General features: G+C 38.4%; 2 protein-coding genes across 2 annotated transcripts in view; one reads left to right on the top strand and one right to left on the bottom strand.

Annotated features, from left to right (window-relative positions):
- LOC106085972 (uncharacterized) overlaps nt 1-6,488 on the bottom strand; it is a 41,720-nt gene extending 35,232 nt beyond the window's left edge. The window contains exon 1 of the mRNA XM_059365155.1: nt 5,656-6,488. Coding sequence (XP_059221138.1) covers nt 5,656-6,260 — 605 coding nt within the window. The 5' untranslated portion in view covers nt 6,261-6,488. The remainder of the gene's footprint in view (nt 1-5,655) is intronic.
- A 2,001-nt stretch (nt 6,489-8,489) lies between these two features.
- Nucleotides 8,490-10,896, top strand: LOC106087700 (rRNA N6-adenosine-methyltransferase ZCCHC4). The gene is made up of 5 exons (XM_013252839.2): nt 8,490-8,526; nt 8,952-9,202; nt 9,275-9,516; nt 9,799-10,005; nt 10,071-10,896. The coding sequence occupies exons 1-5, from the start codon at nt 8,490-8,492 to the stop codon at nt 10,864-10,866; spliced, it is 1,533 nt and encodes a 510-aa protein (XP_013108293.2). The 3' UTR covers nt 10,867-10,896.
- The last annotated feature ends 4,403 nt before the right edge of the window (nt 10,897-15,299 follow it).

Here is a 15,299-nt window from a genome sequence, read left to right as displayed (position 1 = left end):
CCAACGGTCAGCGAGTTGAATACAGTACATAGAAACTGTTGCCATGGTATTGCTATAGATTTGTAGAAATGAGGGAGGTAAGTGTCTTTGAAATAGCCTTTAAATGAATTTACTTAGGTAAAATATTTGAATTCTTTTTAAGATTCGATTTTAAGATTCGATTTTAAGATTCGATTTAGCCTCCTGGAACATGGACTTGAGGTGCGTTGTTTGGACAAAGGTCCGTGGACACCCGTATTTAAAAAAAAATTTGTGTGTCGGGTAGTGGTGCCCGATAAAGGACTTCAGCGAGTTGAATACAGTACCTAGAAACGGTTGCCAACAGTCAGCGAGTTGAATACAGTACATAGAAACGGTTGCCAACGGTCAGCGAGTTGAATACAGTACATAGAAACTGTTGCCATGGTATTGCTATAGATTTGTAGAAATGAGGGAGGTAAGTGTCTTTGAAATAGCCTTTAAATGAATTTACTTAGGTAAAATATTTGAATTCTTTTTAAGATTCGATTTAAAAATTATGATGAATGATCAATTAATTTTTTAATTAAAAATTAAATTTTCATCACAATTTCTGTTGAAAAAATTTTTCAGGTTCAATAAAAAAAGGGGCACAAATTTTAAACACGACTGTAATAGAAAAAAATCATATTCAATTAAAAAATTATTCAATCAATTTACTTTTTAATTGAAACATTTTTTGTGTAATTCAAACATTTTTAATTAAAAAAAATTATTTATTTTATAATTTTTATACCCACCACCGAAGGATGGGGGTATATTCATTTTGTCATTCCGTTTGCAACACATCGAAATATCCATTTCCGACCATATAAAGTATATACAGGGTGGCTGATGAATATTGCTACAATGATGAATATTGCTACATTTTTTTTTCGGTGTATGGAATACATTTTTCTTTTATTCATGTTAAATTAAATTATTAAATTAATTATTAAATTATTATTAATTAAATTAATTAATTAATTAATTAAATTAATTATTAAATTATTATTATTAAATAGAAAAAAAGTTATTACATTTTTTTTTGGTAGCGGCTTTCATCAGCCACCCTGTATATATTATTGATCGTCATAAAAATCTAAGGCGATCCAGCCATGTTCGTCCGTCTGTGTGCTGAAATCACGCTACAGTCTTTAAAAATAGATATTGAGCTGAAACTTTGCACAGATTCCTTTTTGTCCAAAAGCAGGTTAAGTTTGAAGATGGGCTATATCGGACTATATCTTGATATAGCACCCATATAGACCGATCCGCCGATTTAAGGTCTTAGGCCCATAAATAGCGCATTTATTGTCCGATTTTGCCAAAATTTGGTACAGTGAGTTGTGTTAGACCCTTGGACATCCTTCTTCAAATTGGCCAAGATCGGCCCATATTTGGATAAAGCTGCCATATAGACCGAGCTCTCGAATTAAGATTTTGGGGCCATAAAAAGCGCATTTATGGTCCGATTTCTCCGAAATTTGGGACAGTGAGTTGTGTTAGGCAACTCGACATTCTTGTTCAATTTGCCGCAGATCGGTCCAGATTTTGTTATAGCTACCATATAGACCCATCTCTCGATTTAAGGTCTTGGGCCCATAAAGGCGCATTTATTGCCCGATTTCGTCAAAATTTGGGACGATGAGTTGTGTTAAGACCCTCGACATCTTTCTGCAATTTGGCTTAGATCAGACAAGATTTGGATATAGCTGCCATATAGACCCATCTCTCGTTTTTAAGTCTTGGCCACATAAAAGGCGCATTTATAATCCGATTTCGCTGAAATTTGACACAGTGACTTATGTTAGGCTTTTCGACATTCATGTCGTTTATGGTATAGATCGGTCTATATTGCTAAACTCAATTTTTCAAAAATATTTTTTGTTGCTGTTGTCACAGAGCACAAATTTTGATAGGAAAGTGTAACGATTTGCAGTTGTTTTTGTTATTCTATCAATGTGTTATACACTGAGGCGGCAGCCCTTACCGATGAAAGACTCCATCGGGTCAGTCCGGTACGTACAACCGGCTGCCTTTGGATTGAAGATTTGCAGCCGCTGCTCATATGTAAGTTTTTTTATGATTAAATGGCAGATTATACTGAAAACCGTTTATTTTCACAATTGACATTTGTGCACAAATATCAACCAGCCACCCCGAAAAACTTGAATAAAAAATCACCCTTTTTAAAATGTTTTCCATTACGATGGGCATATTTATTTTTTGTATATATGAGACAATCTCTGGGAAAAGAGTTACTTTAAAAAAGAGCTAATTTTTTGGCAACTATACATAAAAATAATTTTCGAAACGCTACAACTTTAAAACAAATTAATATTTTTAGAAACGCCCAAAGAGCTTTTTCAGAAATTCAGAAGAAATTTTAAGTATCACAAAGTTAAAAAAAAAATCAAAAAATATATTTTTTTCTTAAATTTTAAACCCTTAATATTCCCTTTGATTTTTTCAAGCTTATCTCGTCATAAACGCGATGTAAATACGCGTTAAGTTTACTTATGCAGTCGTCTAGATTGTCCACAAAGACGCTTTGAAAAATCATCAGCATACATCATAAACTGACCGTGTACTAGTTGACGGGGCAAGTCGTTCGCATATAATGAAAAAAGAAGTGGGCCTACAATCGAGCCTTGGGGAACCCCTTTAGATACGAACAAGGGGTTAGATAATATATTCCCTGAGCATACGGACTGCCGTCTATCGCTCAGATATGACATAATGAGACTCGTTGCCGTTGATGTACAAATTCAGGTGATCAACCGTGTCAAAAGCTTTGGAGTGATCCAAAAGAACCAGAAAGCCAACTTTGTTCTCATCAATGTCATTTCTGATCGATTCAGCCCCTTCAATCAATGCAGTAATGCAACTGTGATCAGAACGTAAGCCGGACTGTCTTTCTGGCAACAGGGACTCTTGATATGCCGACATCTGCCCATGAAGAATTTTCTCGAAAACCTTAGAGAGGTAGCATAGAATTGATATCGGCCGATAATCATGGGGGATATCTTTGCATGCTTCTAAATAGCCGAAAATTGTATTAAACAGGTACGTAGAGTACGGTACGAGATATGGAAGTAACATTCGTACAAATCTCCGATCAACTCCGTCCAAACCAATTGCATTTAACTTAACACGGACAAAACTCTCATAAACTTCCTCATGTCTAACACATCTAAACTCAAAAGGACTGCGGGCATCATGAACGAAAACCGGCCCATCATCATCACTGTAAAATTGAGTGTCCGTTTGTATATCGGTTGTTCTTACGAAGGCCCTGTAGAGTTCATCTGGATCCCCATGGTATCGAGTGTTTGACTTGGGTTTAACCACTCCGATGTCATGTGTCACCTTCCACTTACTCTTCGAGCCCACTGCGCAATCAAATCTTGAAGAATAATATCCCATTTTAGCCGCATTAATAAAACTGTTAACTTTCCTTCTGGCTTCCCGGAATTCTTCTTTCAGCTCTGGAGACTTGAAACGCTTTCATCTACTGTAAGCCAAGTCCCTATACCCGATAAGCGCCTTGATTCTTGAATTGTACCATGGCTTTGTTTTGGCCGAAGACCTTTTAAACCTTATTGAAACTGTTGCACCATAGAGACGTAAAATGTTATCAAGCCGTCTGGTGATCGACAGTTAAAAGTGTAAAAATGTCATCCCAGTTCACCTGGTAGACCATACCAACTAAATGTTCATAATTCAAATTGCCGTAATCACGATAAGATATGTCCTCCTCTTCCTCCCGCAGAGCAAAATCGTAGGCGATATAAATCAGATCATGCTTAGAGAAACTTTGAGCAGAAATCTGATCATTCAATGATATCTTCAAAGAATTATTGACAAAGAATAATTATAAGAGTGTATTGACGGTTGACGTGAAATGTATGGGGTTTGTATTATTGGTGATGAATAGGCCAAATGTCAACATAGCATCAGTCAGAGTTGAATCTATAAGTATGTTTGAGTTAAAGTCCCCAGTGATTATAACATCAGTATAATCCAGAGTTACCAATTCCAGTACAAACTGAAGCCCATGTATGTCAATTGTATCATTCGGAAGGTAGATACAATCAATACAACCATCATAGGTTGGTCACCGGAAGTAGTAACTGCAGCCTTTGAAAGAATCAAAAGAGAGTCAGTGAAAATGGGTTTGGCAGTAAATGGAGATAAGACGAAATGGATGGTTTCAACTCCCAAAAAGCCTTGCACAACCGAGCAGATAAAGAAAATGGAAAAAGTTGGGAATCACAACTTTGAGACAGTCAATAACTTTATCTACCTCGGCACCGCCGTAACCGAAACGGCAGTTTTGATGCTACTTTGGACTAAATAAGCAGTTTAGAAACAAGGCCACCTCTCGACAGACGAAGATTACACTATACAAGACACTAATACTAACCGTGCTGTTATATGGTTCTGAAGCATGGGTATTTGTGAAAGCAGATGAGACAGTGCTTGGAGAGAAAGATTATACGTAAAATATATCGACCAGTTTGCGTTAACGGAGAATTTAGGCGACGTATGAACCACGAGCTGTATGAGCTGTATGACGACGATAGCATAGTTACACGCATCAAAATACAACCGCTGCGTTGGCTAGGTCATGTTGTCAGAATGGATGAAGAAGCTCCACCAAAGAAGTCTTTTGAAGGCAAACACGGTGGTACACGCAAACCGGGAAGACCAAAAGCCCAATGGAAAGATCAAGTTGTGGGAGACACCTCGAAACTTGGTGTCAGAGATTTTAGAATGCGTGCAGAAGATCGAGGCGCTTGGAACGCTATGCTACGTTCGGCTAGTGGAACACCTATTCTGTCACAGCCAATTAAAGTAAAGTAAAGATACAAACAACTCTCACGATTTGAAGATAGTTCAACAAACACGTATTCTATCTGGTCCCCAGATTGAATACCCTATAAATATATAATTTGGAGATTTGTTTACGAATTTTCACGAAATTTTGCTTTTCTTATGACTCCCGACATTACTGGTGAATTTCGTATAAATCGATTCATGTATCTGGAAGTGACATATATGTATATGGCAGCTATATCCAAATCTCTACTAAAACATATGTAATAGTTGGCAAAAAAAATAGCAATTTTTTAAAGTGGCTCTATTTCTAGATAATACCTCATATTTAGAAAATATGTATTCTATTTTTTGGTATATTTTCTTTAGATTTTTTTTTAGCGAAATTTCCATCTTTTCTCCAGGCCTTTAATCTTTGAGATTTAATATTTGCGTTCTAAAAGTATAAAAAGAAAATATTTTATAATGTTTCTTCAATGAAAACTATAATCAAATGCATTACCTTCAATTGGTAGAATATGTTCATCAGGGTTTTTACCACAATTCTGAGATTATTTTTAGTACAGTTCTGAATACACAAATTTAGACAAAATTATATGGCATATCCATAACTGCCATTCAAATCCTACCCGCCTTTTGATTTTTATCAACTATTACCATAATTGACAATTCTTCCATCTGCTAGTAACTAAAAATAATTTATCTCAAGCGTGGATTTCCATAATTCTTTGCTTGTTTCCAACTACATTGCTTGCTTTGCATTCCAACTGGGTTTCAATGAAAGAGGAGAAAAAAACTAAAAATCTTATCACTTACCTTTTAGCCAAGGGGGTCCATTCATCATCATCTTGGCTTTCATCACTTCTACCATAAGACGTATGAAATCCAATCATATCGGCGCTGCTTGTGTGCGGCAACATGTCTGTATTTGAAGTCGATTGTGTTGTTTCCTGATCTTGATTATTTCCGATATTTATTTCGTAGCTCTCATATACATCCATGTTTTCATCTTTCACAGTTATTGTTTGATATTCCTCATTAGCAACTGTCGGTGAACTATCTGTTATAGTTTCTTCCACACGCGGTGGAGTTCTTTCGTCTGGCTCCAAAAGCAGCTTACGAAACTCTCTTTCAGAATTTTGACACATTTTAATGTATTCATGTACGGCCTGCAATTGATCGATACATCGTAGACACATCACTTGTGGCAATTTATCTTCCTTGTGTGTATAGATGTCTGGACGTATAGACTGCAGCAGTTGATGTAATGTCAATGGTGTTACTTTACCCGCTGTGGGTTTTTCGTGCAAATATTGTTTGAATATGGTAGTGTTTCTGGCAACATCAATATTAGCACTGGCACTCATGCAGGTTCTGCATAAATTTCTTATAAAAGCCGGCGATTGTTTACTAATGTCCATTATGAACTATCAATGGGAGTTTGTGTGGTAGGACAATAAGAAATTTTATCAAAATAAGCTGCAGCAAACTGCTTTGTCAGAAAGTTGCACGAAAGTTACCAACTAAAAGAGTTTCTCATAGGTCATAGAAGGTACCATCAGTATAAACTTTTTTACAGTGCAACATCCAAAGGAGCTTGAGTCACTCCCGTATGAGACCCAAAAGTTAGGACTGCAAACAAATAAAAAAAATATAAAAAAATTATATAAAAAATTATTAAAAATTTTTAAATCAATATTCTTATTAAAATAAGAAATACTTATAATGCTAAAAATGCCTGCCCCATATTGCAGATATCTGAGATTGATTTTGGGAGTCTGCAGGAGCAGGAGCAGCAAGTCTCATCACACTCGTCAGTAAATACCACTGCGTCGTCAACTGGTCAGTTAAATGACTCATCAAGACAATCCTTCATATATTTGTGTCGGTTCACCTTCTTATTATTCTGTCCATTGATACGATGGATTGCTTCATCGGCAAGGACTGCCGTCTCAGTGTATAACACACCGCCGTCTCAGAGTATAACACACCGTCTTCGGAAAAAATACCAATTTCCGCTTCTATGAACTACCAATACCTTTCCCGGCACGGCATAACTATGAGCACCACACGGGCTGGCACTTTGAGTTCCGATCTATGTGGTGCTCATCGTTGTCACAAGAAGCTTAGCTGGAAGCTTTCGGCCGCGTCCACAGTTTGCGAATAGTGGAATGCTCATAGGGAGTCATTGCAATTGCAGTGGCGGACAATCAACGTCAACGAGTGGAGAGTCTCCGAAAGAGTCCGGTCGTCACTGGATCTTGCTTAAATACTGAGTGCTTATGATACTCGATATGACAAGGCGAGATTTTGGGGTCTTTAAATAACAAATAGCAATCACGTCCTATGGACCGGAACGAGCTTGTCCACCTATAGAAGATTGACGAGGATCGCTACCTCCGCATGCAAATGTGGCTACAACAATCAATTGCCTCAGATGTGTCTTGCTGAAAAAATGCTTCATACCTAGCTAGCCGAATATTTCAGGTAAAAGGTAAATTCCAAACGAAAGCAGGGCGACTCGCAGATGAGGCTAGTGAATGTCTATTCCTCTATGCAGCCAATCCACCTTAAAATAATCTCTACCACATAACCACAATGGACGATTGATTAATGGTTGAAAACGAAACACTTAAATCCTTACTATTTATGAAAATGTTGTTAAAAGAAAAAATCAACTGACAAATTTAATTTCCCCCATTATTTAGTATGTATGTAGGCATACATACTTATGTACATGTTAGTAGACACTTACCTTTAATGAGCGTCCTTCTAAGTCAAAAAGTTTAGAAGGTTCTGTAATTAAAATTCAGACTATATTTTTATGTTTACATTAATCTCTGCACATTTATAATATATTTAAAACGTTGTTTTTTATAAAACCGGCGCAAATTCTGCGAATTTTTGTTAATGACGCCTGTGAGATAGATATTGGAATTTTACTTTTGTTTACAAAAAATTGTTCCAGCTGTTAATTGCTTGTGAGTAACCGATTACCGTTATTCGTTATTGTGAATAGTCCAAATAGGGATGCCAATGTAATAACGGTTGCAATTGCTTACTTATTCCGCCATTGTGAATGGCGGAATAAAATTTTATAAATAAAATTTATAAAATAACGTTCACATATATTAATAAATTTTATTTGACATCTACGGTCGCACTTGTTTTGCTAATTTTCTTATAAATTTTACAAATATTTGCCCTTTTTCCTCATAATGTTTTGACAAGTTAGCAAACTGTGTTGCCACCTGATTTTAGACAAACAGGGACGAAAAACTCTGCTGAGAGCTTAAGACAAGATCATTGAAACATTATCATCGTCACCATTTTTTTAAAGTGCGTTTTGACAGTTGTTCGTGTGAAAAGTCGATGTTAGTACTGGGCTTAATGCGTTTTGACAGCTGTTGGGCCGAAAAGTTGAAGTCAGTACTAAGATTTAATCATAAAAGCGGGTATCAGTATGAGTATTCATGCTCCATCACACGTTTCATGCTTTGACATTCATAGACACACGTCTTGATTTTAGGTTGTGGTGTTTACTGTTGTTTGCACATTCACTTTAGTGTGATATCATTTTCATGTGCATTCTTGACCATTTTACAGCTGTTGCACATTTTTAAAAAAATTAACCAAACTGGACACCGGCAATGAGTTTAAAGAAAATGAATTTACCAGTGGAAAAGGGTGAGTTAAAAAGTAATTGGATTTTTATATATTAATCGCGTACGAACTAGTATAACAAAAGGCTACCAACTGTATTAGGTTTCTAAAGAATTACATTGGGTACAAAAAGTACTTTCCAAGCAATTGCCGGGCTGGTTTAAAGTTGCATTTCACCTCCAGAATGATGTTCTATAAACAGGTAACATGTACCACTCAACCCATAGCAATTAGGCACATAAAACCAAGCAACTGTTTTGGCTTGAGGGATTCTTGTACGCTTTCAATAGAATGTTAACTGTGGCGCAGATGTGATTGAGTTCTGGCGAGAACTTCAGAAGATTTATTTTTCATGCACTTGGCAGATGGATAGTTCTTGTTATTAATATATACAAATTATTTTACTTGTTTATTCTACTAACTTAAAATGTATCTTTCATCTTCATAAGCTGACTGCAAAAAGCTTTCGGTGAAATGCGAGGAAGAGGAAGAAGGCGACATACATCCTCGATGTGTGCATGGACCAACTGTATTATTTTACTATGAAGATAAGGGACATCAGCATGGCTATTATGCCTGTTCCGCCCATCGAGACAAGAAACAGTGTTCATTTCATGTCGCTGTTGAAGATTTGACTATGAAGCATTTGCAAAGAAAATACAATGATGCAGCCATCATATATCGAAGTACACGACAAAAGGTAAGTCCGTTAGACATACGAGTATATGCGGATTAAAACATTACTAAATGCTAAGCTTGCTCCTTTTAAAAGTTCCAGGACATATCGCCAGAGGAAAATAAACATTTTTGTTTATCCTGCAATGTACCTTTGATTAGCAACGATTTAGATTCTCATGTTGGCCATGATGTAAAACATAATTTGTCAAAGAGACTGTTAAAAAATCCGACAATTTTTCTGCCTCCCTTGGATAATGATAAGGTGCAAGCTCAATATTTTTTCGATGAAAAATCATTGGAATTTTTTGAAAACACTTTGAGAGATTTGAAAATAAGGTGAGTATCTCCCTCGCTACATTAGTTTGAAAATAACACGACCAAGCCGTATCCGATAAGGTGCCAAAGCTAGACGAATGCCAAAAAGACATAGTTCGTTAGACTTTTATTTATTTATTTCATAACTCTAGCATAGAAGACATTGAAGGCAATTTCAATAGTAAAATGAATGCTATACTCGGGGGGTTTTGACCATTTAAAGGAATTTTTTCAACAATCTGGAAACTGGACTCGGCAGCTTTTTATTAGAAATTTTCCTTTTGTTTTGCATCTCTATTTTAGCAAAGTTATTTGTATGGGAGCTCCCCGCCTGCATGCCCACCTGTCTAACCTTTGGCCGAATACTATTAAGAGTTTCTTGTTGGATTTTGATCATCGGTTTTACTACTTTTACAATGACCAACAATTTTGCTGGTATAATATGTGCAATAATCACTTCTTTGACGAACTACAAAGACAAGAGTTTTTCAAGTTTCTAAAGTGTAAAAGGTAAGCCTTCCCTCAATTTATTTACAACTTAAAATTTTACATATGTTTTGTTTTTCTCTCAACAGCAATGAAAGATCACTTATATTCACCGATCCTCCTTTTGGCTGCCGCACTGAATTGATAGGCAATACATTACAAAAACTCACCCGTCTATACAACAAACTGAATGAATTGCCATATCAACCTTTGCCCATATTCTGGATATTCCCCTATTTCTCTGGCCATTATCTGCAACAAGTTTTACCCTCCCTGCAAATGTGCGATTATAAAATAAATTATACGAATCACGATTCCTACACAGATGTGGGCAAATCAGCTCGCAAGCAAGGATCTCCGGTTCGTTTGTTTACAAATGTTCCCTTGGACCTTATCAAATTGCCCATACAGGAACTCTATAAGTATTGCTCCAAATGCGAAAGATATACAGCGCTAGAGAATCGACATTGTGACAAATGCAAAAGTTGTCCTTCGAAAAATGGCTCAACCTATGTGCACTGCAATCAGTGTGGCCTGTGTGTTAAGCCCAATTATGTGCATTGTCAAAATTGCCGCCGTTGTACACAAAGTGAGGGTCATAACTGCATTGAATATCAATCGAAACAGAGGTGTTTTATATGTCGTCGCCTGGGTCACATTGAACCACGTTGTGATTTATGGCAAAACAAAGCAATTTGTCGAATATTTCCCTCGCACATGGTGGAGTATGGTAGAGATAAAAGATCAGTTATTACATGTCTACTGTGCAATGGCAAGGGTCACAATGAACTGCATTGTGAAAAGCGTTCCTTATATCTGAAGGAATCGACTTTTATGGGAGAAACACAATTGTGTGAATATGCTAAGTACAAAAAATGTATATGACAATTAAATGGGTAGCTTGAAAACCAAAATAAAAGGTTTGTAATTATATTCTAAATATTTTTATAAATAATAAATATTTTTGTTTTTTTTTTTTTAATATTTTAAAACTGGACAATCAAAACGACGACACACGATTTTATTTTTGACTAAAATGTGTTTTGTTTTAGTTTGCTTTGATCTCACCTTTTTAGGCGTCAAAGTTAAAAATTGTTTGACTTTTAGGCGTTGCACTCTTCAACCCAACACTCAAAAACAAAACTCAAAGCGGTAGTTCTTTTGTGGGATTGTGTGTTTTACGTCACGGGTAATGTTATGTTCTCGATGCACATATTTATCTCTGCGGGAATGGATTTTGTCGTGAGCAACAGTAGTTCCCTCAAACGCAGCACCAATGGATCATTGACCAGCTTTTCTTGCAACCACCTGCCCCCGCTTACTGATGAACAGGTGCTTCGATCACACTTTGAGTAAATTAGGCCTTGGTGACCAGCCTAGCCAACGTTCTGCTCATGTCTATCAGTCATGGTAGCCGTTGAGCTATTGAACACGCTTTTGCCCACACCTGCGTCCAGGTGACATAGTACCAAGATTACGCCGTGATTTGATCACGTCTCAATTGTCCTTCCGACCCAGGAACACTCCCATTGATCATGCTTTCGTCTCAATCGATTATTCTCGCGTCAAACAAGTGCCTAGATCACAATGTGAGTGAATCACGTCCCGGTAACCTTAGTAGCCAGCGTTTTGCTCAGTGTAATATGGGCGGAAAACGTGAAACAGCGACAAAAAGTAAAATTTTCAAAATTAAATTTTTTTATCGTTTGGGTACTAGGCCATAGCGGAGTAACGGAGCAGACGATTTGGCCTTTCGGGTCGACGCCGTCCGAGTTAAGGGCGTGGGCGACGAATGGCGCATGCAACTCTGTGGAACAGCGAAATAGACAAACCAAACCCAGGCATGGGATAGCTGTGAGCACCACACAGGCTGAAACAATGAAATTTGATCTGTGTGGTGTTCAGTTCTGTAACGAGAAGCTTAGCTGAGAGCTACCGGGTGCGTCAACAGTTTGCGGATAGTGGAATGCTTCAAAGGCAGTAGCAGCAACGGCATTCGCGGACGATCAGTCGTATCGTTGTCTATGTCTACGATGCCCGATATGACAAGGCGGGTTATTGGCGCCTTTAAATACCCAATGGTCACCCTGTTCCCGCGACGATCGGTCCTTTAGACCGGAACGAGCTTGCTCATCTACAAGAGCTTGAGGAGGATTGCCACCTCCACATGAAAATGTGACTACAACAACATCGAAACGGTCAGTAGGAGGGCGAAAATCCTATGGGGAGACCCAGATCGTGAGAAGACGAGGCTATTACTGAAAGGAAGTAAGAAGGAGGTCAGTATAGCTCTCGGTATCATAACGGGCCACATAGGACTACGACCTCACTTATGTAAAATCGGAGCGGCAAGTGATAGCATGTGTGGGTCATGCGGGAAAGATGATGAGACGTTGGAGCACTTCCTATGTCATTGCCCGGCTTTCGCGTCTAACAGATACCATCACTTAGGTGGGGACACAATACCAGACATGAACCAACTTAGAGGCGTGGCATAGTAAACGACTAAGAATTTTGTAGGTAGCACGGAATTCCTAAATGAGATTTTCTTTTTCGAGGTTTCTATTTTAGTATTTAGAGCGCACAACAAGCCGATTACTGGCTTAAGTGTATGTTCATAGTGGCATGGGGGGATTAATATACGCACTCTCTTCTCAACCTAACCTAATTCAAGTAACTTTAGGCCACCTTGAATCCAGTTTACACTGCTCTTTCAATCCGGATTTAATGGCTCGATCATCTCTTTTTCCTTTAAAAATCAGCTGACGGTTTAAACGGGGGTTTGGAGAGTAGAAATCACAAGTAATTATAAAGTGTGGCAACCCTGATTATTAGCAAACAGTTGCTAATAAGTGTGTTCGTGTACTCGAAATTTTGCGCAAATTAGCACACATTGTCACTGGAAGTCGTTCGCGTACTTAATTTGTAAGCAAGCGGGAGAGTGCATAAGAGCAAACAAATTCTTGAGAGTTTGGTAAATGAGAGCTTGTAAATTTCTACTGGAGGATTTTTTCCTAGCAGAAATTTGCAGCAAAGACCGTATACGTATAATTCCCAAAATCTTTAGGTCTGTACTTTTCCAGTAGAAATTTGCCAGAAGAAATTTGTAGGAGAGTAAGAAAAGTCTTTATTCTCATTTGCTTTTTATTTGAATTAAACAGCTGAATTTCATAAAACAGCTGTTCGATGCTGCAAATTTCTGCTGAGAAAAAACCTCCAGTAAAAATTCGCAAGCTCTTAATTACCAAACCCTAAATTATGCTCGCTCTCACGCATATTCCCGCTCTCCTCTGCTAGCAAATAAAGTAAGCGAACGACTTCCAGTAAAAATTTGTGCAAATTTTCACAAATTCCCGAATTCCTTTGGTTTGAATCATTGAACAGCTGTTTTATGAAAATCAGATGTTTAATTCATATAAATAGGTAAAGGCAGTAAAGATTGTGCTTAGGTTAGGTTTAAGTTTACAGTCTGCCATCAAACTCAATTGGACGTTTTCGTCCATTGTGATACCACAGGAACAGAAGAAGGAAGATGAGTCCAGATCGCTTTAAAAACCCCAACAACTTGCGATCACATGCGTCGGATTAGACAGGTTCTCAAAGAAATGAAAATCTAAAGTGGAACTCCTTCTGACTACCAGTGCGAGACACACACATGTGTTCTAAAATCTCTTTTCTTCGATGTCATCACATCTTCTTGACAACCTTCGGTCTGTCAGCATGTTTTCCAATTAGACAATGACCTGTCATGACGGATACAATCACTGAGACGTCTGTTATAGGCAGTGACAGCATAGCGGTAGACCTCTTCAAGTCCAGATTAGGCCACATAGTTTTGAAATGCTCACAACCCCCTCTTTGTGGCCATTTATCATTCGTTGCCCTTCGGGCCTAATTGTGAAAAACCACAGATTTCAGTTTCCCTGGAATGAGGTTGATACTAGTCTCGCAAGCTCGTCCGCTTTGCTATTCCTTGGGATATCTCTAAGGCATGGCACCCAGAACAGGTGAATTTTGAACTGTTCACCCATCTCGTTGAGAGATCTGCTACAGTCGAGGGCAGTTTTTTTGTTCAGAAATACGTTCTTCAGGGATTAAATGGCTGTCTGAGAAGATATTTATGCCAATCGTTGTTGTGACATTACATCTTTGCCATTTCACCACTTCCTTAATTGCAAGGATCTCCACCTGATGCACACTGCAGTGGTCGGGTAACCTTTTCGTTCTGACCAGTTCTGGATCTTTATCTTACACTCCAAAGCCCACCCCGTCGTCTGACCAGTTCTGGATCTTTATCTTACACTCCAAAGCCCACCCCGTCGTCGAGTTTGAACCACCCGTATAGAAGTCTATACAACTTCTGTTACCGGGATATCGTCATTCCAATCGCTCCTATCTGGAAGAGTGGTACAGTACTTTTTATCAAAAAGCGGCTAAGGCAGGGTGTAATCCACACTGCCTGGTACATAGCCAAAGAGAAAGCTCCGTTAGCCTCACAGCAGTGGTCGCAGCTATTTATCTAGCCACAATATTCAGGGGCATTACTACTAAATTTCCCATGAACATTGTATTAAGAGCAGGGCATAGTTTTTTTATATCAATGAGAGCAGTCCGATTACAGAATGGCGGGCCGCATAGCGACACCACTTGGTAGAGAAGTTTTAACATGGTAGGATACCTTTCAAATATAGCCAGCATTAGTAAGGGGATAACCACCGCTAAAAATTTTTTTCACGCCGGATTTTGAATCCAGGCATTCGGTGTCAAAGCCTCCGTCCAGGGGCATTAGATGTAGCATTAAATTCAGTGCATCAGATGGTGTCGTTCTCAGTGTGACTGATATACACTAAGAAGCCATTCTTGGGATCCGCTTCTCTATTGAACAGTAGGTGGACTTTTGAAGCGCCGTCCACCCGAACACATATAGCATTATAGGTCTGACAACTGCAGTTGTTGTTGTTGCAGTGTGTTATACACTGAGGCGGCAGCCCTTGCCGATAAAGAACTCCACCGCGTCAATCCGGTGCGTACAACCGGCTGCCATGGGGTTGACAACTGCAGTATATACCCAGTGCATGACGCGCGGTCGAAATCTCCAACTTTTGCCAATAGTTCTCTTGCAGGTGTATAGGGCAAGAGTGGCCTCTTTTGCCCTTTCCGACATTTTGGATTTGAAGTTCAATTTCCTGTCCAGCAAAACACTCAGGTATTTTGCGCTTTCAGTAAATGGAACATTCTCTGCTCCCAAGAAGACAGGTGCCACCGTAGGTAACTTGTATCTCCAGCTGAAAAGAACTACTTCTATGCGTTCAATTCGT

Source organism: Stomoxys calcitrans, chromosome 3, assembly GCF_963082655.1.
Source record: "Stomoxys calcitrans chromosome 3, idStoCalc2.1, whole genome shotgun sequence".
Lineage (NCBI taxonomy): Eukaryota > Metazoa > Arthropoda > Insecta > Diptera > Muscidae > Stomoxys > Stomoxys calcitrans.
The sequence above is the reverse complement of the archived record's forward strand: the minus strand, read 5'-3'. Positions and strand labels throughout refer to the sequence as shown.